This window comes from Panthera onca, chromosome B3 (genome assembly GCF_046562875.1).
Source record: "Panthera onca isolate mPanOnc1 chromosome B3, mPanOnc1 haplotype 2, whole genome shotgun sequence".
Lineage (NCBI taxonomy): Eukaryota > Metazoa > Chordata > Mammalia > Carnivora > Felidae > Panthera > Panthera onca.
Window position 1 is genome coordinate 121,235,085 of NC_138344.1, and position 26,053 is coordinate 121,261,137.

At 52.5% G+C, this 26,053-nt stretch overlaps 1 protein-coding gene across 9 annotated transcripts in view; it reads left to right on the forward strand.

The window, feature by feature from the left end:
* The window catches only part of TMEM63C (transmembrane protein 63C), a 72,729-nt gene that overhangs the window by 27,174 nt on the left and 19,502 nt on the right, over positions 1–26,053 (forward strand). For all 9 annotated transcript variants that reach the window (XR_009606465.3, XR_009606466.3, XM_060620385.3 and 6 more), the window contains 7 exons: positions 6,856–6,918; positions 12,151–12,312; positions 12,850–12,929; positions 13,335–13,416; positions 18,192–18,229; positions 22,577–22,719; positions 24,109–24,157. Coding sequence is in view for 7 of the 9 variants with exons in the window: in XM_060620385.3 (XP_060476368.1) it covers positions 12,163–12,312; positions 12,850–12,929; positions 13,335–13,416; positions 18,192–18,229; positions 22,577–22,719; positions 24,109–24,157 (542 nt within the window). In the remaining 2 variants the exon portion in view is untranslated. The remainder of the gene's footprint in view (positions 1–6,855; positions 6,919–12,150; positions 12,313–12,849; positions 12,930–13,334; positions 13,417–18,191; positions 18,230–22,576; positions 22,720–24,108; positions 24,158–26,053) is intronic.

The following is a 26,053-nucleotide window of genomic DNA, read 5'->3' on the forward strand; positions in this document are numbered from 1 at the left end:
CAGAAGGCAACCACTTAAGCGTGTCCTGGGTCTCCTTCCAGAGACCAGGCAGACGTGCAGGGGGTGGCGTTTTCCCTGCGCCATCGTCCGTGTCTTGTTTTCTTCGCTCAACAGAGCATCTGTTACTCTTTATTCCGATTACCTGCTCTCGTGTTTTGGGGCCTCTCCCACCTGATGGAACGAACACTCACTGCAGCCAGGTCCATGGACCACTCACTGAGGCCAGGACCACAGACCGCTTACTAGGCCAGGACCACGGACCGCTCACTGAGGCCAGGACCACGGAACGCTCACTGAGGCCAGGACCACGGAACGCTCACTGAGGCCAGGACCACAGACCGCTTACTAGGCCAGGTCCATGGAACTCTCACTGAGGCCAGGACCATGGAACTCTCACTGAGGCCAGGACCACAGACCGCTTACTAGGCCAGGACCACAGACCGCTCACAGAGGCCAGGACCATGGAACTCTCACTGAGGCCAGGACCACAGAACTCTCACTGAGGCAGGACCATGGAACTCTCACTGAGGCCAGGACCACAGACCGCTTACTAGGCCAGGACCACGGACCACTCACTGAGGCCAGGACCACGGAACGCTCACTGAGGCCAGGACCACAGACCGCTTACTAGGCCAGGTCCATGGAACTCTCACTGAGGCCAGGACCATGGAACTCTCACTGAGGCCAAGACCACAGACCGCTTACTAGGCCAGGACCACAGACTGCTCACAGAGGCCAGGACCATGGAACTCTCACTAGGCCAGGACCACGGAACGCTCACTGAGGCCAGGACCACGGAATGGTCACTGAGGCCAGGTCCACGGAACGGTCACTGAGGTCAGGTCCATGAAACACTCACTGAGGCCAGGACCATGGAATGCTCACTGAGGCCAGGACCTCAGAACTCTCACTGAGGCCAGGTCCATGGAACTGTCAGAGGCCAGGACCATGGAACTCTGAGGCCAGGACCACGGAATGCTCACTAGGCCAGGACCATGGAACGCTCACTGAGGCCAGGACCATGGAATGCTTACTGAGGCCAGGACCACGGACCGCTCACTAGGCCAGGACCACGGAACGCTCACTGAGGCCAGGACCACGGACTGCTTACTAGGCCAGGACCACGGAACGCTCACTGAGGCCAGGACCATGGAACTCTCACTGAGGCCAGGACCACAGACCGCTCACAGAGGCCAGGACCATGGAACACTCACTAGGTCAGGACCACGGAACAGTCACTGAGGCCAGGATCATGGAACTCTCACTAGGCCAGGACCACGGAACGCTCACTGAGGCCAGGATCATGGAACTCTCACTAGGCCAGGACCACGGAACGCTCACTGAGGCCAGGACCATGGAACGGTCACTGAGGCCAGGCCCATGAAACACTCACTGAGGCCAGGACCATGGAATGCTCACTGAGGCCAGGACCACGGAACTCTCACTGAGGCCAGGTCCATGGAACTGTCACAGAGGCCAGGACCATGGAACTCTGAGGCCAGGACCACGGAATGTTTAATGAGGCCAGGACCACGGACCGCTCACTAGGCCAGGACAACGGAATGCTCACTGAGGCCAGGACCACAGAACGCTCACTGAGGCCAGGTCCATGGAACTCTCACTGAGGCCAGGACCACAGAACTCTCACTGAGGCCAGGACCACGGAACTCTCACTGATGCCAGGACCACGGACCGCTTACTAGGCCAGGACCACGGAACACTCACTGAGGCCAGGACCATGGAACTCTCACTGAGGCCAGGACCACAGACCGCTTACTAGGCCAGGACCACAGACCGCTCACAGAGGCCAGGACCGTGGAACTCTCACTAGGCCAGGACCATGGAATGCTCACTGAGGCCAGGATCATGGAACTCTCACTAGGCCAGGACCACAGAACACTCACTGAGGCCAGGACCACGGAACGGTCACTGAGGCCAGGTCCATGGAACACTCACTGAGGCCAGGACCATGGAATGCTCACTGAGGCCAGGACCACGGAACTCTCACTGAGGCCAGGTCCATGGAACTGTCACAGAGGCCAGGACCATGGAACTCTGAGGCCAAGACCACGGACTGCTCACTAGGCCAGGACCATGGAATGCTCACTGAGGCCAGGACCACAGAACGCTCACTGAGGCCAGGACCACAGAACGCTCACTGAGGCCAGGACCACGGAATGCTTACTGAGGCCAGGACCATGGACCGCTCACTAGGCCAGGTCCATGGAACGCTCACTGAGGCCAGGACCACGGACTGCTCACTAGGCCAGGACCATGGAACACTCACTGAGGCCAGGACCACGGACCGCTCACTAGGCCAGGTCCATGGAACGCTCACTGAGGCCAGGACCACGGACTGCTCACTAGGCCAGGACCACGGAACGCTCACTGACACCAGGTCTATTGTAGTTTAGCTTTCCTCCCCACTTCCTAGCCCAGTGCGGGCACAGAGCAGGTGTCCAGTTAAGGCTGGTTCTAGTTACACATTGACCAGTCATCGACAGTGGGTTGGGTGTGCATGGGCTGGGGCTCAGCCCCTCTGTCTCCCCAGCATGTGGCACGGTCCACCAGAGGCCGTCCTAGCAGCAGCAGGAGCTGAGGGGGACGGCACCCAACAGTGCCTCCTGCCTGTTAGCTCCTGCTGCCGGGCACCTTCATCCTGCTCTAACTGGGGCTGTGCTTCCCCTCCGGAGCCCTCCCCTCCCAGCCCACTCAGGACTCCCTCAGAGAAATCCAGCGGGCAGGAGGCTGGGGAGAGAACAACAGTGCTGGCCTGACGACGACGAGCCCTTTGCCCAGTCTTTGCTAGCCGAAGGCTCAGTCCCACTTGTTACCACAGAGACAGGAATTACGGCAGTAAATCAGGGTCGAAGTGAAGCCTGCGGCTTGTGGAGGGAATGTGTTCGCTCCACAACACTCAGATAAGAGATGTGCCAGGTTGTGTGTGTGTGTGTGTGTGTGTGTGTGGCTGCTCAGCCTGAGATCTCACCGTGCCCTCAATCTACTGATTGAGCTGAGCTCCAGGGGGGATGGGGTGGCCAGGGGCCACCCAGCCCTGTGAGACTGAGGCCAAGGACATACTCGGCTGCAGCAAACCTCTGCTCATCTGTGGGAGGAAGGGCTTAGATTCAAGAATTTGTAGCAGCCCCTCCAGCCAGACACTCTGGGTTGGAGATCGGGGGGCCAAGTGAGACCCACCCCAGCCTGCTGCCAGTCATTCCTTTCTTCCACAAATATTTGCAGAGAGACAGAGCACGAGTGGGGAGGGGCGGAGAGAGAGACACGCACAGAATCCGCAGCAGGCTCCAGGCTCCAGGCTCCGAGCTGTCAGCACAGAGCCCGACACCGGGCTCGAACCCACGAACCCACGAACCGCAAGATCATGACCCGAGCCAAAGTCGGACGCTTAACCGACTGAGCCACCCAGGGGCCTCTTTTCCACAAATATTTGTAAAGCACCAAGCTCTAACCAGCACAGCAGAGAAAATACTAAGCAAACGTAGCCATTAAGGAGCTTTGCATCCACTGGTGGAGCCAGCCATTTAGTACGTCATCTTGTAAATGAACGTCAAATGTACTAGGTTCAAACAAGGAAAATAATACTTAACTGTATTGAGCCATTGCTATATAGCAGTACCGTTCTAAGTGTTTTATGTGAATTGGTTCATACATTCCTAACACCCAGCCAATAAGGTAGATGCTATTAACATTTCCATGTTACAGATAAGGAAACAGAGGCACAGGGAAGCTGAGATATTTGCCCAAGGACATGGAGCTTATAAATAGCAGAGACAGGATTTGGGACCCACTCCTAAATGTCATACTGTGTCTGTGACCCAAGATGCTCTGAGGCATGGAATGTTGGGGCTTCACCTGGTCTGGGGTTCTTCCCTATGGAGGCAAAAACTGAGCTGCAATTAACTAGGGGAAAATGAGTTAACTAGTGGGAGGGAGGAATATTCCAGGTGGAAGGTCTAGCATGTGCAAGAGACCTGTGGTGGCAAGAGAGAAGGTGGCATGCCACTTACTAGCACCATGACCTTAGGCAAGTGATTTCACCTGTCTGGGCCTTAATTGTCCTCTCATCAGGGGATGATTTTAGTACCCTTAGGTACTTGTGAGAGCTACATACTTAAATGGGAAGTATTTCTCTGAGGCTCCATAGTAAGTGCTCCATAAACATTAGCTATTAATAAGATCGTGCCCCTCCCACACACACCAAGGGCTTCCTGGGCTGCCCTAGCTGCGGGATCTGGGCTCCTCACACAGAAGACTTGGCCTTGAGATGAGGAGGGCCTGGCCTGCTGGCCTGGCTGGTTAGGACAGCAGTAGCTGAAGCCAGGCCAGGTCTGGAAGGAAGGAGGTGAGCGCTGGACCAGGGGACTAATAAAGACAGAGCTTGTTCTTTTTGAAGCTTTTGCCCACTTCCCCAAGCAAACCTCGCCTGCGGCCTGGGACTGCCCAGCCTCCAGCTTCTGCCACTAGAGGCCAGGACGGGGAGAAATGGGAGGGGAGGAAGGCCACACACCTCCCCGTCAGATAAGATGTGCAGCTGAGAAGGGGACTGAGGATCCTGACCCCCCAGCCGACATCCCCACCATCACTCACTGCCCCTCCTTGGCCCAAAAAGCCAGGCTGACATTCGTTTTTCATGCATAGGAAGAACAGAGGCAGCAACCTCCAGGCTGCAGTTTGTGGGGTCTTGGACAGTCCTCCCCTGGTCTGTTCCAGAACAGAGTAGGCGGGAGGAGACCAGGAATGGTCCAGTCTGGGCCCTTCACCAGCACGTCGCAGATGACCTGGTGCCAGTGACAGTAGTACTGGCTAATGGCACTGCTTCTCAAGCATTTGCAAAGGGGTTTGTGTGAGTTAACTCATTCCGTGTTCACAACAACCTTGTGAGGCAGTGCCGTTATCCCCACTTTCCAGAGGTGGAAACTAAGACCCAGAGAGCTGAGGTCACTGTCCTCACAGTGCTGTCACACAGCGAACAGGGGTGGACCTGGGATTTAAGCCCAGACAGTCTGGCTGCAGACAGTCCACTTCTTCCCACCGCCCTGAATAACCTCCCTGTGTTCATGCCTCCCTAAAATTCATGCCCGAAGAGAAATTCCCTGATGCCCCTGCACCGGGCAGGTGGGTGCCCCTGTTCTGTGTTCCCTTGTAACCCTCAGATTTCAAGTTGCATTCTTTCCACTGCTGCTACTTTGGTCTCCAGAAAGCTCTCTACCCCTCTTCTTCACACCCAAGAGCTAGAAAGAAGGAAGAAGGAAACCTCTCCAGAAAGGAGGTCCAGTCGTGGTTTAAGGGTGAGGACAAAAGGCAGGACAATGCTCTGGGTTTCCATGACACTGTCTCTGCTTGCTGCTGAGGAAGCTGAGGAAGGTGCTGAGATGGGGGCGAGGCTCTCTTCTCTCTTCTGTTTCCTCACCTCCTTCCTTCACCTGCCTCACCTTCCTGCAGGCTGCACCTGCCCGACCCTGCCGATGGACTGCATCCCACTCCAGGTTAGAGGCTCGGCCTTGTGTCTGGAGGCCCTCCTAGGCAGAACGGCAGCTGGGCCATGCCTCTCCCAACAGCAGTCGTCTCCCCAAACCCCAAAGACTGGGAACCCCCTGAAGAGGAACTTGTGTTTGTACTTCCTGGGAAGAGTAGATTTGCCACGAATTGTTGTTGAACGAACAAATGAACAAATGAAAGCATAAACCAGTGATCCATCCTGCACTCGAGCCATGACTACTCGTTTTCACATTCCCAAAACACCATGCTCTGTCCCCCCTCTGGCTCTTGGCCAACATGGTTCCCTCTGTCCATGCTCCCCACCACACTGCTGATTCGAATTCCTCGCATCTCAGCTCAGAGGTGACTTCCTTGCAGAAGGCTTCTCTGACTGCTCAAGGTGGGCCCTCCCCATGACCCCCTTTACCTGGGTTACCAAAGTGTGCCAGAGTGTGTGGTGGCTCGTGCCTGGCATGCTTACAGGTCTCCCCAGTGAGTCTGGGAGACTCATATTGGTGGGAAACGGAACTGCCAGGCCCCCAGGGCCTCGCATGCTGGCTGGTGCATGGTAGGTACTCAGCCCTTCTTTGTGGAAGGAAGGAAGGAAGGGAGGAGGAGGGAGGGAGGAAGGGGGGTGCTTTTGGAAGGAGAGAAAATGAGTGTGTAGGAGTTAAGTGGAAAAGAGCAGCATCCAGGACTCAAACCTCCTTAGAGCCAGATGGAAGGCAGAGCTCTTCCCAGCCCGGGCCCACCCCCTTCCCTCATCATGTACGGTATTAACCAAATAAAAATCACACGTCCTTCTGGCTGTGCTGCTGGTCACCAAGCACTTGCACATCCCTGCCCTGGTTCCAGTCCCCCAGACAGCCCTGACAGGGGCTTCCCAGCTGTTCCCCTCGTTTTAAAGATGAGATCCAGCAAAGGGTGCTGGGCAAGTGCATAGCCACTCGCCAAAAGATGAACTTAGACGCTTACGTCACAGCCTCTGCAAACTTTAACTCAAAATGGATCATAGACTTCAGTGTCAGAGCTAAAACTATAAGATTTTTAGGAGAAAACATAGGAGTAGGCAAAGATTTCGTAGACACCATCACCATCCCCAAAGCACGGTCCATAAAAGAACATTTGATAAACTGGACTTTGTCAAAATCCAAAACGGTGGTGCTTCAAAGATACCATGAAGAAAACAAATAGACGAGCAACAGACTGGGAAAAAGTATTTGCAAAATACACGTGATAAAGGACGTATATCCTGAACATAAAGATGTTCAGGAGCCCTGAGAGATGATGCCGCCCTGGAAGACGGCCTGGGCCCCTAGGCCTTGTGGTCTTTAGATTGCATTTGTTCTTTTGCAGCTTCCGGGTAGCTGAGCGAAGCCCCCAGGCCTGACTTAGACCCTCTCTGGAGAACTGACGCAGGTAGGGAACGGCCCTCCAAGGCCTTCAGATCGCGCCTGCGCCTTCCGCGCCCCGCCTTCCCCCGCGGCTTCCTCAGCGCGGGCTCCCCCAGGTGGCCACCAGCAGAACTGTACCTTGGTGCGGCAGCTGCCAGAGATGCCAAGAGAATCGCTCCTCGGGCTACTCTGGCTTTTCCGGCAGAAAGCTTGCTGTTAAACGGTAGCGCGTTCAGGGGCGCCCAGGAGCTCAGTGGGTTAAGCCTCCGACTCTTGGTTTTGGCTCAGGTCATGATCTCACGCTTCGTGGGATCGAGCCCCGTGTCAGGGCTGTGCACTGACAGTGTGGAGCCTACTTGGAATTCTTTCTCTTCCTCTCTCTCTCTCTCTCTCTGCTTCTTACCCCACGCGCTCTCTCTCTTTCAAAATAAATAAGTAAACATTAAAAAGAAAACTATAAAAAAAGGTACCATGTTCAGTGTAAATCCTTGTAAGTTTATATTTAGCTAAACGTGCTTGTGTCAATGAGTTAAGCAGTGACCTGGGGTAGTAAAACCGTGGGCAGCCCCTGCAGAAAGAGAGGGGAACAGAAGGATGCTGATCTGGCAGGTAGAAGGATGAGTTCGTGTGTTTCCCTATTTTTGTGAGTTAGCACAGGGAGCCCCGGACCCGTCCTGCACACCACCCTCTTCTTTATTCCCTTCTCTGTCCCCATCTCCAAAGCCTCCCCAACTCCAGACAGCATTCCGCTGTGCCCCTTGGAGCTCTGCGCCCACTTTTCATTTGACAAGAGTCTGTGTGATACTTCTGTGTCCCAGACATTGCTCTCCATGACTGACAAATCTTAACCCAGTTATCCATCTTTTTAAAAAAATGTTTATTTGTTTATTGAGGGGGAAGGGGCAGAGAGAATGAGAGGAAGAACCCCAAGCAAGCCCCATGCTGTCAGTTCAGAGCCCGACATGGGGCTCCACCTCACAAAGCATGAGATCATGACCTGAGCTGAAATCAAGAGTCAGACACTTAACCGACTGAGCCACCCAGATGCCCCCACTTACCCCTCTTAATAGCACTGCAAAGTGAGTACTAGTTACACCACTCCCCTTTTGTAGATGAGTAAATGAGGCAGGGAGACCTTAAGTAGCTTGCTCGAGGTGACTAGTAAGTGTTGGAACCGGCATTCAGTGCCACAGAGCCCAAGATGCCCAGAAACACCCCCAGCTCCTGCAGCACCTCGCCTGCCCACTGGGAACTGAAACCTTAGACTCCCCAGGACGGGGCCTCCCTTACCACCCTCTCAGGCCTGGGGACGAGAGAGATGTATTCCTTGCTCCTCTGTGCATCTTCCAGACTCTTCTTCCTTCCTTCCTTCCTTCCTTCCTGCTGAAGCCCCCATCTTGGACCCAAGGTGTCAGCCTAGACATCTCGCTCCCCGTCTTTGGTACAGGCGCTGACTCCCGCCCCCCCCCCCCCAGATCACTCCCCTCCTTCCCAGAAGAGTTCATTTCTTGCCTCACCGTCACGTCAGTGCTGTTCCCATCTTCATTCTTACCGATTTCAAGATCCACCTGTCCATAAAGGACATTCCAGCCTCCCAGTTCCTTGACACCACTCAGTCGCTGACTCTATTTTCATGCCCTAGACCTTCTCTCTACCCATAACCAATCCCTTCTTAATCTCAGTGCCACACAGCTCATTTTCCAACAGCCACGTCCTACGTGTCGGCTCACAGCCTGTGATACCCGACAGTTCTACCTCCGTGGACCCCTGTCACCATCCCTCGCCCATCTCGCGTGTCCTTTCTGTCCTTACCTGGCCAGTCATTAAAACGACTCCCTCATGTACAACTCCAGCCCTCTCATTCTCCTACTTACTTGGGAAAACGTCTGCCCTGGTTAGGTCGAGCTGTCTGCCTCTTCCACAGCGGCTCACCTGCATCCACACCGATGAGCACAGCTGGGGGAGAGGCCCAGTGAGTCTGGCTACTCTTGCTGCAGATTCAAGACCATGAACCTCAGTGGCCCCTTAGTGCTGCGAGACAGTCCCACCATGTTCTCATAATACATTCACCCCACCACTTCTCTAGACTTCTATTTCTGCCTTGCGTCCTGTCCTCAAACATCCCACATCTGCCCACCACCTGCGTCGCTCAGCAACCTTGAGACTTGTTCCCCCTGCATCTGAGAAAATAGAAGCCTTGGGCGGGCGCACCCGCGAGCTCCACCTGTGCGCCTGCCTCCCTCCTGCTGCCGTGGGTCGGTACCCAGCTCTCGGCCAAGACCAACGTCTGCACTTGTGCACCGGTTGCCGGCCCTTCTCACATCCTCGCATTGCGTCGGCAATGCCCTGTCTCCCCCGTATCACCAGCCTTTAAGTTCCCACCGGCCCGTTCCCACCGGCATTCCGTGCTGCTGCACGGGTTTTTGTTTTGTTTTGTTTTGCCTATTCACTATTGCATCACCAGCATTAGTCTGGCACAAGGCAGTTGTTCACTAAATACTTGTTGAATGAATGAATGAATGAATGAATAACGAATGAGCCTACTTTTCTTGTGCTGCTGCTTCTCCTGTCCTAACCGCCTCCAAACTCTCATTCCTGTTCAAAGGAATCGTTCATGCCCACTGGCTCCATTTCTCCGGCCACCATTCTCTCTCGCACCTGTTCCAGTCTGGCCACCGACTAAACCTCCACGTTGCTTCAACCATGGCTGGTTCTCAGTTGTCATCTTACTTGGCCGCATCAGTGCAGCCGATCCCTCCCTTCTAGAAACATTTTATTTAGCTTCCAGGATACCACCCACTCCTGCTATACCTCCTCCCTCTCTGGCCCCTCTTCTAGTCCCTTTCTCGTTTCCTCCTCATCTGCCTCACCTCCCCGTGTTGGGGCCTCACCCTGCACTCAGACCTTGAGCCTCACTCTGCGCTCACGCCTTCGGTGACCCAGTCCTACGCCTCTAACAGTCACCTGTCTGCTGGTGACTCTCACAGTTATGTCTCCTGACTCTCCTCTGAGCTGCGGGCTCACGTGTCCAGCCACCCGCCTGGCATCTCCACTTAGCATGTCCAGCACCCAGCTCCTGACCCCTCCTCCCGCTCCTGGTCTGTCCCACCCAATAAAGGCACTTCTGCTCTTCGGCCCCAAAACCTCAGGGTCACCCTGGACTCCTCTCGTTTACACCCCGCCCCCCCACCACCCATTGTATCAGCACATGCTGGCTTCACCTTCAGAATACTTCCAAAATCTGACTGCTTCTCACCGCCTCCTCCCCTTCCATCCCAGGCTTGTTACCTCTTGCCTGGATTGCTGTAATTTCCTCCTAACTGACCTCTCTGTGTTTACTTCTCAGCTTGCCCCGCTCCCATTTATTCTCAAACCAAGGGTCAGAGTGATGCCTTTAATACATAAGTCATTTCACGTCACTCCTTGGCTCAAGCTTCACCCCCCTCACACTCCCCTGTCCAAGCTTCACCCCCTTCACTCTCCCCTGTCCAGCCACATGGGCCTGTTTGCTCTTCTTGGAGGCTCCAGGCAAGCTTGTGCCCCCAGGCCTTCTGCTGTGCCTGCCATGCTCCCTCTGCAAGGGAGGGAGCTCCCTCTGCTGTGCCTGCCTTGCTCCCTCTGCAAGTCTTTGTCCAAATGTCATCCTCCCAGTGAGGTCTTCCCCGTCACCCTCTTTACCCTTCTGACCCACCGTCACCCCTGCACTGCCTCTCCCCACCAGGATCCAATGAGAGAGGGTTTTTTTGTTTTGTTTTGCCTATTCACTATTGCATCACCAGCATTAGTCTGGCACAAGGCAGTTGTTCACTAAATACTTGAATGAATGAATGAATGAATGATGAATGAGCCTACTTTTCTTGAATGGGAGTGAAGAGTTTCTAGGATGAGACAAGGTCTGGAGACAAAATGAATGATTTTTTTTTTTTTTTTGTAATGTTTAGTTATTTTGAGAGAGAGAGAGCTCGAATGGGGGAGGGGTAGAGAGAGAGGGAAAGAGAGAGAATCCCAAGCAGGCTCCATGCTGTCAGCATAGAGGCCAACGCAGGACCCTATCTCATGAACCATGAGATTATGACCTGAGCTGAAATCAAGGGTTGGATGCCCAGGGCGCCTCGGTGGCTCAGTCAGTTGAGCATCTGACCTCGACTCAGGTCATGATCTCAAGGTTCGAGCCCACATCAGGCTCTCTGTGGTCAACACGGAGCCCATTTCAGATCCTCTGTCCCCTCCTCTTTCTGCCCTTCCAGCTTGCACATGTTCTCTCTCTCTTTCAAAAATAAATAAACATTAAGAAAAAATTAAAAACAAAAAGAGTTGGACGCCCAACCAACTGAGCCACCCAGGCGCCCTGAAATCTTAGCTATTCTTTTTTTTTTTAATAGGCTCCATGCCCAACATGGGGCTTGAACTCACAACCCTGAGATTAAGAGTCACATGCTCTAGCTACTGAACCAGCCAGGTGCCCCTAAATGATCTCTTAAAACCAGAGCACTTTGCAGATAAATTTAAGCAGCTACCAGTCACTTCCAGTTTTCATCTGTGCTTCCCACTCTTTTCTGAGTCTGGAGACCTATTGATGCCCATGACCATGAGCCCTACATTTGAGTCTCACCAAAATGCTCAGGCTCACGGGCTTGGCTCAGGCTCTGGGCAGGTGCTGATCTCCCTGGTTCAAGTTCGACCTGAAGACAGTGACGTTTACTGAGTCACTGCTATGTGCAGGGCACTCTATAGCTTTACCTCATTTAGTTTTAGGAAACTTCCTTTCCTGGAAACTGGATCAGAGAATCATAAGATGTTAGACCCTATCTGCACAGGCTTCCCATGAATGCAGTTCTGTTCTCCAAACAGAATATTTCCACTCTGGGGTCCTACCCACCTCTGTGAAGTTTGTTCATTTATATACAAGAAAAGTTTCACAAAGGTAGAAATAGGAAGATCCATTTGGATGTGCATCTCACAACTCTTGGTAAAGGGAGCGAGTGGTACAAAATAAAATCTCTTCCAGGGGATCTGGGACCTGGGCTCTTCTGCCATCACGGCCCTGGGTTTAAGGCAGCTGTGCTCCTCCCGGGTAGGGCTCTATGCCCTTTCAGGGCTGAGTCTCCCTGCCTTGACCTGCTACAGGCTGGCAATGGACACCGGGTCTGATGGGTACTCAGTGCACCTACCTCCCCCCCAACTCCCCGTCAGCCTTCTGCATTTGCAGAGTGAGAGGGATTCCTTGTGTCTGACCTGAGCACCCCTCTGTCACCAGGAAGATCCCAGGATGGCTGCCGTGCAGGGCAACCTGAATATGGTGAAAGAGGCACAGAACATGACAGCACACAACTGCTTCAATTCTCAGAGCACCGTCCTGCAGGGGCAGCCCTTTGGGGGAATCCCCACTGTGCTGTTCCTCAACGTCATCTTGTGGGTGGTAAGTCCTGTGCCCCACGGTAGGCAGTGAGGCCTCAGAGGGGCGGACCGTCACACTGTCACAGGTGATACAGCAGGGGCCTCAGCTCTCCAGACAGACGTCAGCCACAGTGGTGGGGACTCCCTGAATGTCAGTCACGCCCAGGGCAGCCCGGGGAAGAGGGAACTGCAGGAACAGGCAGAATTCCTAAGATTCCCTTCCATGCACCACTGTCCAGGGACCTACCCGGCCAGTGCCCTCGGGCCTCCCTTCTCTTTCCTCTTGCTGATTTCTTCAAGGAATGTTCTTGTTGCATCGTTCTAAACATGACACCGATGCCGTCACTCTGCAAACTCTGAGAATCCACTCTGCTGGGAAGCTGCTGGGCACTGGGGATCCAGAGTTTAGAAAGGCATGGCCTCTACCCTAACAAAGCTGGCCATTTGTTGGAGAGCCCGGGAAGCCCCTGGGAACCTGAGGGACAGGATCTCCCCCACGGAGTTTCAGGGACCAGCCGAGCAGGAGACATATTCCCACATTCCCTTTCCCGGCCCATAGGTCATCATTTTGGTTTATTCCTTCCTCCGGAAAGCTGCGTGGGACTACGGGCGCCTGGCTCTGCTCATTCACAATGACAGGTGAGGAGAGGCCGGGGGTCAGGGCGAGCCAGCTGCTTGCTCCCTTGGGGGAGGTAAGGCCACAACCAGGATACAGCAGGTGTCATGCCATCACCCACTCCTGCCCGGCTCTGGCCCTCCTCAAAAGAAGGGGGCAGTCATCTCTGGGCACGAGCCCACTTTTTTCTCAGATCTCAGACTTTCTGGATCCCGTGACTCCCCAAATACGTTGGGCACCTGGCAACAGGGGTGATTACTGTCTGTACCCAGAGCTGTGTGCTCAGCACACGAGCTGAGATGTGTCTGGTACTATATAAGAGGGTGTGGCGGCTCTTGGCTTGGGAGCTGGAGAGACAGCAAGGCGGGTGGCCGAGGCCTTTTCTCTCCTTCTCCGCCTCCCTGCTCACTGATCTTCCTGGCCGGCAGCTTGACTTCACTGATCTATGGGGAGCAGAGCGAGAAGACATCTCCCTCGGATATTTCCCTGGAGATGGAACACAAGGACAAGGTGAGCTCTGGGGTGGGCCTGGGCCCAGGGGGTTCCGGGCTCTGCCACGTGCAGGAAGGAGCCCGCTCATGATCAGGGGCTTTGCAACCAGCTGCACCCAACCTAGCAGTGTGACCTGGGACACACTCTTCAGCCTTGCCAAGCCTCAGTTTCCCCATCAGAAAGACGGGGATATTAACCAGTCCTAACTCCTAGGATGCCAAATAAGAGTTAGTTGATTCCAATATTTTAAAGGGATTTATTTATTTATTTATTTATTTAAGAGGATGAGAGACAGTGTACAAGCGGGGGAGGGGGAGAGGGACAGAGAGACACAGAGAGAGAGAGAGAGAGAGAGAGAGAGAGAGAATCTTAAGCAGGCTCCACACTCAGCACAGATCCTGACTTGGGGCTCTATCTCACGACCGTGAAATCATGACCTGAGCTGAAATCTAGAGTCCGACCCTTAACCGACTGAGCCACCCAGATGCCCCCTTAAAGGAATTTCTAAAACTAAATTTCCTGCTTTTCTCAAATCTCCAACCCTCGTCATAGTCCTGGTCCTGCCCCAGCCCCGCCTCTGAGCCAAGGACTCACCTCCCACTTCATAGAGGAGAGTCCAGACATCAGGCAGAGACTCCCTCAACCTCCCGCCTCCCAACTCTGCTCGATGGAGCCCAGTCTTCCTTCTCTTGCCTGTCGGATGCCAGGGCTCCACTCAAGCCTCTTCATTCACTTAGCTGGCTGCTGTGGCACACCTGCTGTGGGCCACCGCTGGTCTGGGACCTGGGCGGTGAACTAAATGGACCAAGTCCTGCTTCATGGGACTTTCTGTCTGGGTGAGAGACACCCAGACAGATGCACGTATTGGTGGTAAGTGCATGAACTCAAAAAGCAGCAAGGAAGGCACTACAGTCATGGCACAGAGCTGGAGAGTTCCAGATGGTGTCAGGGACGATCTTGGGCTCTCCCTGCCACGGCCCACACTGCCTGTCTCCCTCTGCACCTGTGCTGCCCACTTTCTCACTCCCACTTACTCCTCCACCCCTCCAGAGTGGCTCCCACCCCTCCGTTCCACCCAGACGAGCCATCGGTTGTCCCAGGCCATGAAATCCCAAGGGCTTTGCTGAGTTCTCATCTCATCTGGTCTCTCAGAGACATCCGGCCCTGTAGACCGCCTTCCCTTCTTGAACAGGCACTTCCAGTCGCTTCTGTGCCATCGCACTCTCTGGGTTTCTCTTCTGCCGCTCCTCTGTTCCTCCCCATCCCCTCTGCAGGCTCCTCGGCCCCAGGGGTTTCCCTCAGCTGGTCCCAGACCTCCTCCTCTCTCTGCTGGGCGATGTCACCCACACTCCCAGCCTCGCCTGCCACCTCTGCACAGAACCCTCCTAAATTTCTGTCTCCAGCTAACCCTCTCTCTGGGCTCCAGACACATTTATCCAATGATCCTCAAAATATCTCCACGTGGAGATTGTAAAGGCGTTTGGAGTTCAGTATGTCCAAAACATGCCACGACATCCCTCCACCCACCTGTTCCTAGATCCCTGGTTTCAGACTCTGCCCACCACCCACCCAGGTGCACCCCCTGGGTCTGGCCCAGGCCCCCAGGTACAGCCAGTTCATTACCAAGTTGTATCGCTGTCACCCTCCCAGTCTTGTTTCTCTCCACCTCTCCCACCACCCCCCAGGCCAGGCCCACATCAGCCTCTTGTTGGATGAGGCAGGGTGGCCTCTAACCAATATGTCCATGCCTGTGTCCTGCCCCACCCATTTTCCACCTCATCTGTCCTTGCCTCCCAACTCCCCCATCCCTGGCCACAGTGACCACCTTTTAGATCCTTAAAAGTGCCACCTCCTTCCCTCCACAGGGCCTTTGGCCTGTCCTTCCCCCTCCCCCTCCCCGGTGCCCCCCCCCCCCTCAGGTTAACACACTCACCCTTTGTTCAGATTTCAGCCCAAACACCACTTCCCCAGGAGCCCCATCCCTGCCTTGTGGGTCCAGATCTTTGGTTTTACACGCATTGCTTTTCTTCAGAGCTCTTAACTCAGTCTGTAACAGTCCCTCATCTACCAGATTGGTCCAGGGTCTCTGCTCCCCCAGCAAGAGCAGGTGCTGACCTGGGCTGGCACACCACTGTCCCTACCCCATCCCCCCCACCCCCAGCCAGGCCAACCTGCCATGTAATTAGCATCTGATTTGTGTTTGTTGGAGGCAGTGAGTGAGTAAAACCATATTCCTTCCATTATCATCCCTCTAAGAGACCTGGTCCCCTTATCTGCCAGGATCTGCCCCAAGCCGTGTGGAGAGCCTCAGACAAATTTGTCCCTTAGAATTCCTCTATAGAACAGGGACAGTCACGCCTACCTTACAAGGTTGACTCTCAGGTTTATTTTCGGAAGCATTGCTTTGGTTGGGGTTTTTTGTTGTTGTTGTTGTACAATGGCAAAAAGATCATTTATTTTAAAATATCTGAGGAATCATTACAGCAGCAGTGAGGTGGCCAAACTGCAGAGGTAAAATGAGACGGGCAGGGAGAGAGTCTGGTGAGGTGACCCGTGGATGCCCCGGCCAGGATGCCGGGGCCTCAGCCAGGCCGAGTGGCGTGGGTAAAGCAAACGGGTCATTACCCCATGTGGTGGGAGTGAGGAGCTTGGGGCCACCAAGCGAGGTGCGATGAACTGATCGCTGTCACTCAGTCTTGTCAGCTGAGCTGGTTCCTAGGACCTTGTGGCTATTTCCTGCAGGGATGGGACAGGAGGAGAGGCGGTATCTGCTTCTCAGGCCTGCTGTTCAGGTGCTCTGTCTTCTGAATGGTTTGCGCCTTCCCTAGCTGCGGTGTAAACCCAGGGGAGCACGTCCGCATGTGTGGGCCTGTCGTCCGTGAGAGAAGAGAGATACTGCACACATGCTCACTCACGCATCTACGTCTGTGCAGTTTCTACAGGCACATAGGCCACACTTTTTCTCACGACCTCTGCCCTCTCAAGGACAGTCCTGTCCTGTGTGAATTCCAGGACTTGTACATGCCATGTGGGGTATACACCTTTGCACCTGCCATAGAAGGGATGGAAGTGACTCCCAGGAAGGTGTGTCCCCTGCTGTGCACAACAAACCTCCTCACCCACTAAATAAAACACACCCCTGTTTGCCCATAGGTGGTGGTGCGAAAAACTCTCCGATGCAGAGAGTGGAGTTCAGACTCTCAGCCCAACTCCTGTTTAGCAACTCACGACTTCCCTGGGGACTTTCACAATCAATGCCACCAGCATGCTAGTCCCCTTCATTGCTGTGACCCATACTGGGCATCTGTATTTTAGTTCTTCAAGACATAACTGAGGACACGGTCCCCCCTAAGGTGGATATCTGCCCATCAGGCAACCCCATACAGGGGAAGGGTACTTGGTGGGTCTTATACTGAATGGAGCAAGGAATTTCCTTCTGTTTTCCTATCACTTCCTTTTGGGAAATACCCTTCCCCAATCAGCGTGGCGCAGGGGAATGTCAGCCAGGAAGGCTGCCTGTTTCACTCACGTACTTGTGATCAAATGGGGTCAATCAAGAGTTAAACCTTTTCCAAGATTTTCCTAAACCCTAGAGTATCCTGGAAGGAATCACGCACCAGGCAACTTCACCAGCTATCAGATCTGGCCACTTTTAGGGCCATGGGCCCCAGCCCATCATCATGCACACTCTCCCCAAGCAGACTTCCTTTCTAGGCCCCCCCATCACCTCCACGGCTGAGGCTGCCTTTCCCCACCACCCAGAAACCCCAGACAGCAAGACCTTGAGAGAAAGCCATAATCAACAGGACTCTTCAAGTTTATTTATTTTTGAGAGAGAGAGAGAGAACAAGTGGGGGAGGGGCAAAGAGACAGAGACACAGAATCCAAAGCAGGCTCCAGGCTCTGAGCTGTCAGCACAGAGCCCGACGCGGGGCTCGAACCCATGAACCATGAGATCATGACCTGAGCCGAAGTCGGACGCTTAACTGACTGAGCCACCCAGGCGCCCCAGTAGGACTCTCAGATGTAGGAGAAGAAACCCATCTCAAACTAGTGTTTAAAAAAAAAAAAAAAAAAAGTAACACGTGGCTAGAGTGTGGGGAAATCCAGAGAGAAGTGGCTTCTTTGGGTACAACTTGATCCAAGTCCTGTGATGCGACCAGGATCCTCTCTCCAGGCTTTTTTTTTTTTCCTCAGACAAGCTCCTGCCTGTAGCATCGAAGATGACACCAAGCCACTGCAGGCTCCATGGTGTTCACCAAGGTGCAGGAGCTCAGACGGAGAGAGACCCTCTCTCCCAATGCCCCTCTCAATCCCTTTAAGAGAATTTTGATTGGACCCACTTGCATCATGTTCCCGTTGATCAGCTGACCACTGGTGGCGGACCCCTGCTTGACGGACAGCCCACCGGGCCACATGCATTTGAGGGGGGGGGGGGCATTTCCCAGGCAGAAGCAATGAGGGACAGACAGAAACCAGCCAACGTCCACCCTACAAACGGTCCCTTCTCTCCCTCCGGTCCAAGACCCACTAAGCCCCCATTTCCTGTAACAGGATGCCACATGGCAGGAATGTGAACTCATAGCTCACTTCCAGGGAGACCTCTCCCTGGACAGTCACCACTGATTCCAGATGGAGCCCACTTCCTTCCAGGACCCATGCCCTTCTCACTGCCATCTCTTGCCTGGAAGGAGGCCCCTTGCTGACGCTGCCTCATGTTTCCCAGGTTCCCACAGCTGAGGAGGGCAGGCCTGGGCCTGGATTTTCTCACATGTTCTTTCCTTTTTCCCCAGGGCTTCTATTCCTGGTTCTTCAACACCATCACCATGAAGTAAGTGCCTGAACTTTCCGAGCTTGTGATAGCAGCTGCCATATTTGGGTGATGATGGGGGTGGGGCGTGCTGCCCTGCAGGTCTGGGCCCCGGCCTGCGTTCTGGACCCTCTTCCCCACTCCCCACTGACTGCCTCAGCCCTGCCCAGGCAGGGGACGCTTCCTGGGTCACAGTGGGTGAAATGGGACCTGGGCACAGCCCACAGCCCTCAGGAAAGGACCATTTTCTCATGCTTATAAAAATGCTTTTATGGATCCCACACTAGGAAAAAGAAATTCTTCTTGCATAGCTATTTGCTTTCTTTCTGTGAACACCATTCATCGTGTTGAAATGGAAAAGAAAATACCAGGCAGAAGGGCATACTTCCTCTTGCCTCAGCACTGATTACAGAGGGACAGCCCCTTGTCCGCTTGCCTTCTGGATCTCTTTAGGGCCAGACCCCAGTTGGCAAAGAGAAAGACCCCAAGTCACCTGTTTTCTCCTAATTACCCCACACTTCATGATTTTGACTGCACCCTCCTGACTCTGCCCGGCTTCAGCTGAGCGCTTACCAGAACTCTCTGTCCCCGCTGTGTGTATGTGTGTGCATGCACACGCTCATGCCTGTGCATATGGCTCTGCCTCCACCTCAGAGCCCTGTACATTCCTGGGTGCTCCCTAAATATCCCCCATCTGTCCTGCCCTGTCCACCTTTCAAAACCCTCCTCCAGGGTCCTTTCTTGCCTGGTGATGCCTGCCTTAGGGTACAGTCTCACTGCCCCTCAAAGGCCACCTGCAGCAAGGGGCCTGAATGGGCCTGCTAATTTGCTTTTTTGGCAAAGGTTCATAGAACTTCTTCTTGCGTGTGCCTCCACGCCCACCAGTCAGGCCCTGGCTGGGAGCATTCACACATTTTTCCAAGACCCCATCCTACCCCCTTGGGCCACCTCAGGGCACCCCCCCTTCCTCCAGACCTGCTGAAGGGGGCACGAGGCACCCTGACTGGGCCCTGGGAATCCTGAGCTGGGCTTAGTACCACTGGCCTCTGGTGTTTGAGCTCCAACCCCACTGATGGGGGAGTCCCCGTGGCCTTGCCTCCCGGGCTGTCTTCATCATCCATCAGAGTTCCTAGTATCCAGAAGTGATACAGCTAGTTTGTGTGTGTGGTTCAGGGATCTTAGCCACATGTAGGGGGAGTGGAGGGGAAACATTTTATTTCTTGGCACCTTCTCTGGTTTTGCTTGGGTAAGTTTTAAAACATGCACAAGCTCACATTAAATATATTTTCATTACGAGAGACCTGGAAGCCACCTCCAGGCCTCCTGCAGAGAGGCAACCTTTGTCCACAGTTTCAAGGGAATTTACTTTTTTCCTTTCCGCAAGCATTTGCCGATTTAAAACATGTTTAAATAATCAATAACGTGTCTGAACACTTGGAGCTGGTTACCCTGGGAGGCCATACAAGCTGGTTGTGGGTCCCTGGGCTTAGCAAGTTCGTGAAGGATGGGCCGGGGCAGAATGGCACATTAGCCAGCTCTTTACATGGGGAAGAGGGAGAGAAACCTGGGGTACATAGGTCAGCCTGAGCTGACCACACCCTCGGTCTTGGACAGCTGACTTTCTGGGTTTTCTGTTGTCTGCTGACCCATTAGCAGGTATATATGGGGGCAGGGGGAAGTGTTGCAAGAGAGTAGTGTACGTGTAAAACTTAAAACTTCATGCGGTACGCATCTCTGTGGTGCACATGTGAATATGAAATAAAAGAGGCACGTCACTATGTTGGTGCAAATCCGTGTATACAGCTATTCACGTGTGCATACCCAGACCTGCGGGTCAGTGGGAGGTCAGTGTGCACAGTAGTGTGTGTTTCCGGGTGAGAATCCTCCCCACCCTCCCACCCTACTCCACCCAAAGGTTCCTCCATGGGGAACTCATCGTCCAGGAAAGGAGGAAGGCTGGGCATTGTATTATGCATCCCGCACCCTTTGAGAACAGTGTCTAGATGACAGCTTAATACATTTACTGATCAGGGACAAGGAAGCCCGAGTCCCAGTGTACAAAGCCCACGGAATCTAGTTGGAGAGGCAAAGGTTAACAAGACTCACTGTATATAATTCATAATGGGAAATTATCATTGCTGTGCAGGGGGTATTTGGGGGACAAGAAATTAATTCCAGCTAGGGCGTTCAGGAGAAGCAAGCTTTGAGCTAGGCCTTGAAGGATGGGGAGAATTTCCACTCTATGCCAAGTGCAGGACCCATCACAAATAAAGGACTACATGAGTGAAGGTTTGGGGCAGAGATGGGCAGGGAGCATCCAGAAATGGTCCGTCTAGTGTGGCTAGAAGCAAGGATACATGGCAAGAGAGAGGCTAAATGGTTGGGCTGGAAGGATCAGCTGGGATCTTGACTCCCATGCTGAGAATTCTGGCCAATACATCAAATGCTGTTTATGCTATAGTCACTAAGTTAAACAAGCACAACAACAAAAAACTAAAGGAGATTAACCAAGATGCTTAATAGTCATTATCTTGGGTTGGATGAGATTCTGCATGAATGATTTTCTTCTCCTTTGTATTTCCCAAGATTTCTTTTTTTAAAAATTATTTTAATGTTTATTTATTTTTGAGAGAGAGACAGAGTGCAAGTGGGGAAGGAGCAGAGAGAGAGAGGGAGACCCAGAATTTGAAGAAGGCTCCAGGCTCTGAGCTGTCAGAACAGAGCCTGATGTGGGGCTCGAACTCACAAACCGTGAGATCTTAACCTGAGCCAAAGTTGCAAGCTCAACCAACTGAGCCACCCAAGGCAAAAGTTTCTATAATAAAATTTCACTTTTCTTTCTTTTTTCTTTCTTTTCTTTCTTTCTTTCTTTCTTTCTTTTCTTTCCTTCTTTCCTTCCTCCTTTCTTTTTTCTTTTTCTTTCTTTCTTTCTTTCTTTCTTTCTTTCTTTCTTCTTTTTCTTGAGAGAGAGAGAGAGAGCATGAGCAGGAGAGAGGGGCAGAGAGAGAAGGAGACAGAATCTTAAGCAGGCTCTATGTTCAGTGCAGGGTCCCATGTGTGGCTAAATCCCACAACCCTGGAATCATGACTTGAACTGAAATCAAGAGTCAGACACTCAACTGACTGAGCCATCCAGGTGCCCCATACTTTTAAAAAATTTTTTGAAGTATAACACACACATAGAAAAGTCCACAAAAAATAAATGTCCAGCTCAATTACAGCAAAGCAGATCAAGAACTGGAACATTGCCAACACTCTATCACTTCCTCCTCTCCAAAGGGAGAGTATCCTGACTTCTAACTCCATAGTTCTATATTGCCTATTTTTGAACTTTGTGTATGAAAACATACAATATGTACTGTTTGTCCCTGGATCTTTCACTCAACATTGTGTTTGTGAGGTTCAGCTATGGTCATTCATTTTTATCTCTGTATAGTATTTCGTTATATATACAGTGTTTTATATATATATCATTTTATATATATATATATATATATACACACACATATATATATGTACATATATATATATATCATTATATATATATATATACACACACATATATATATGTACATATATATATATATATCATGTATATGCATACATTATCTCACAATTCTTGTGTCCATTTCCACCTTCGGTAGACGTTTAGGTTGTTTGAGGCTGTTATAAACAAGGCGTCTATGAGATTCTTATACATGTCTCTTGATATGTGCATGTGTTTCTACTGGAAATAATACTAGACCCGGAGTTACTAGGTCATAGGCTGTGCATACATTCAATTTCCTTAGATCATACCAATTGCTTTCCAAAGTGGCTCTGCCGGAGTCGTACCCATGAGTGTGGGAGAGCTCCCAGTGCCCCCATACCCTTGCCAAGACTTGGTATTGTCTGACTTTCTAGCTTTGGTCAATCTGGCAGTATGGAGTGATATCTCTTTGTGGTTTTAAGAATTCCTTTTTAACTGACACATTAAAAGAAACAACTTTTTAAAAAATAGGGTGCATCTTGATCTCGCTGGTGGTTTGTCTGGTGCACGCACCATGGCAAGCACTCAAAATGTATGAAGAAGCAATAAAAGATGGAATGAATGCTTGATTTCAAAAGTGCTTCTGGATTCCCAAGTGAGTGTCTGTAACATAACTTCTGCCTTCGATATGCCTGTGAAATTCAGTGAAATACATTTGAGGCATAACAGAGGCTTTGAGATGAAGGGTGATATTTCTAAAAAAAGAAAAAAAGAAAAGAAAGAAAAGAAAACTTGGGGGTAGGTTGATAATCTTCTCTTCCTTTTCTCTACCTCCCTCCGACTTAAGCTGTGGCCACGCTGGCTCCTGAGGAGTGTCCTTGTCTGTGTGTCTCTTCCAGGAACGAGGATCTAATTAGCAAGTGTGGAGACGATGCCCGCATCTACATCATGTTCCAGTATCATCTCATCATCTTTGTGCTTATCCTCTGCATCCCCTCCTTGGGCATCATCTTGCCCATCAACTACACTGGAACCGTTCTGGGTAGGCGGAGCTCAGCGCGTCCTGCGCCTGGGCCACTCGACCTAACGGGCGGCCTGGTAGGCGGGGCAGAGCTTGGGTCTTGGTAGTCTAGAAATCTAAAATTTAAGTCCACATCTCAAAACTAGTTATGTGACCTTAGGACAACCCAAACTTCTGTCCTCCCATGTGGAGACTGGACCTGGGGCGTCCTTCATCACAAGTGTGGCCCAGGACCTGGCCCATGGCAGACACACAGTAGTAATTCAGTCTGGAGCTGAATGTTTACCTGCAGCCCCACCCTACATCTTGCCAGGTCTTTGCAGAGGCCTTTTTATGGCATGTGACCTACCGCAAAGATCCCTGAACTTGATCTCTCCCCATCCCCTCTGTGACAGACATAGCACTGGAAGTGTAAAATTGGTCTCATAGGAAGTCTAGCCACACTCGTTATAAGAGGGTCCTTTTGACAGAATGACATTGTGGGTGTAGACTTGACCCGCGTCTGCTTCCCAGAAAATACCTTTGCTCGATCTAGCAAATGACTTCTTATTATATTAAGCACATCAATCCCCCCAGGCCTCGGATCCTCAGCTGTCATGGGGATCGGGAGACGATGCCAGAGCCTGGCACGTAGTGAGTGTCCGGTGAATAATAGCCAGTACTTCACTTAGAAATGTGAAGATGGACGGAGCCGAAGGCTGTACAACTAAGTGGTGTAGTTTAGCACCTTAAGTGCCCATGTGGCAGCCAGTGGTACCCTGATTCCTCAGGCGTCTGTTTCTCCTCAGCCAGAGGCAGACCTCAGTTAATTCAAGCTAGCACACAATGTGCCACAAGATACCACTGCCACAGTAACTTCTGTCTTTCCAGATTCCCTTCCTAAGAGCTTGTGTGTTGGCAATGATACGTTATATTACATGTAACATAGATATGTATAGTATATCAACGCAAGATTTCTGGACACATTTCATAATACCCAGAGATGTCCAAACTGACAAACTTAATACATTTTGCCAGAAGGCTTTACTCTGTCGAAATGAGGCAATGTGACATTCTTGTGATTGTTGCCAGGGGTAACAGTGTTACTGATTTCTTCCCTCCACTCGTGCTGGGGCCCTGGGCTCCTTCAATAAGCATTTACTGGCGTCTGCTTCTTCCAGTTGGGCACTGGGGATGCCTCATCAAGACCTTGCTGTAGAGCCCCAACCAGCAGTCTCAGGAAGAAGAAGAGGCCTCTTCTGGTTTTGTGGGGAGGTGGGGGCAAGTTCTGGGGAACAAGAGGGGAGGATAGGATGTGGGCAAGCATCTCTAGACCCCAGGCATTCATCTGGGAACCTCGAACGCAAGCAGCTCCCACACTCACTCAATCAAGGAACCAGCTTTGAGATCAGTCACTTTCTTCTCTTTCAGATTGGAATAGTCACTTCGGTCGGACCACCATTGTCAATGTCTCCATAGAGTAGGTACCTGATCGTCTTACCTCCCATTCTACTGGCTCAGGGTTATTGGTGGGGAGAGAAGGTCCAACTTGTGGGTCAAAAACATGGGCACTGCTCTGCTGCTAAGAAAGGCCTGGTTTCCTTGGGACCCATGTACTGAGTAGGATGCCAGAAGTTGCATTCTCTTAGGGGGGCAGGACTCCTGCTGCCTCAGTGTCCCCACATCTGTAGTAGGTAGAACTACCCAAACTGGCTACTCCTGAAGACTTGGAAAGATGGTCCTGTTTGTTTAATATGTCCAGCCCCCAAGTGGCAAAGACCCTGTAGCAAGCAGAGGCTTGAGGTATTATTTCCTGCTCACAAAATAGAGCAAGTTAACCCTCATATAACCGAATAAAGCGTAGACCTGATTCCCACAGCAGGGGGACTGAGGAACCACATGACCTGAGTTTATGCCCCACCTGTGCCATTAGCTGACCCTGGGTCTGGGGCAATGCACCGCCACCCTGAGCTTTATTACTAGTCTAGTCTGTGGTGGAGAAAGAACTGTTGGATGGGATTCGTGGATTTCAACAGCAGCCAACCTGATCAGATCAACTTGTACTGAGCCAGATGTGGCCCTGCGGGTCCTTGCTGAGAAAACAGGCCCCCAGGGTGTCTCGGCAGGGTGTGGCTGACTTCCTGACAAAGCTGAAGCAGCAGGTGTGAGAAGGGGTTCACACGCTCCTGCCCCACCCCGGCCCCTCTGCCCCCGCACCCTGCAATCCATCAAACTCCCAAATCAGCAGAATGGGGCTGTGGCATCCTCTTAGCACCCCTTCCAGCCATCTCCTCCCCCGGTGCTGCCGACACCAGAGCAGAATTCACCACCTTCTCCCCGGCCAGCCACGGTGGGGGTGCGGTGCCTACACCTTCCCAACAAGATGTCAATTTTTATTTTTATTAAAAAAAATTTTTTAATGTTGGTTTATTTTTGAGACAGATAGAGCATGAGTGGGAGGGGCAGAGAGAGGAGGAGACACAGAATCCGAAGCGGGCTCCAGGCTCTGAGCTGTCAGCACAGGGCCCAACACGGAGCTCAAACTCTTGGGCCACGAGATCATGACCTAAGCCGAAGTCGGAAGCTTAACGGACTGAGCCACCCAGGTGCCCCCAAGATGTTAATTTTAATAGGGCAGGAAAGACCCTTCAAAATCCATAAATCCGTATTGGCAGAAAGCAGGAATGTTCTTTAGAGACCGTATAAACTTGCTGGCTCTCAGGAAAGGAAGATTGAGACACCTAGCTGGAGGGGGATGTTACGTGAAATGTCAGGCACTGGGATGAGTGGCGAGGAGATGTTTTGAAGCGACACAGCTTTTCTCTCCTCAGACCGCACCAAATAAGGTGGGCCCTATTTCTGAACAGTCAGCTTGGCCAGATGCCCCGGGACAGCATCATCTGAGCCCAAAGCCCGCGTGCCCCCGCCCTTCCTACCCCATAGAGGCAGAGCAAACCCACCGGGCCCTCCTCCCTCTGGACGCGAGTGTGACCCCCTGTCCCTCGCCACAGAGGTCAGATGACCCCTCCGCGTGGGCTGCTGGGCAGCCATGGGAGCCTGAGCTGCAGCCGCCAGCAGCACAGCACAGCGGTGAGGAGTCGAAGCGCTTCCTCTGCCCGGGCTCACCTGCCAGGGCTGCCCCGGCTAGGAGTGACCTCGGGCAGGCCACCCGGCACTCTGATCAAATGAAGATAGTCACAGTACCACCCTCGTATAGTGTTAGGGTCTAGTGAGAAATGTACATAAAGCATCTAGTCCCAGCCTGGGTCTGCCATATAGGAAGCACTCAACAAACGTTAGCCTTTAGCAGCCCACATGGGGCACCCGCTTCTTACCATGGCCGTCCCCTTCCAAGGTGCCCCAGTGTCTGGATGCA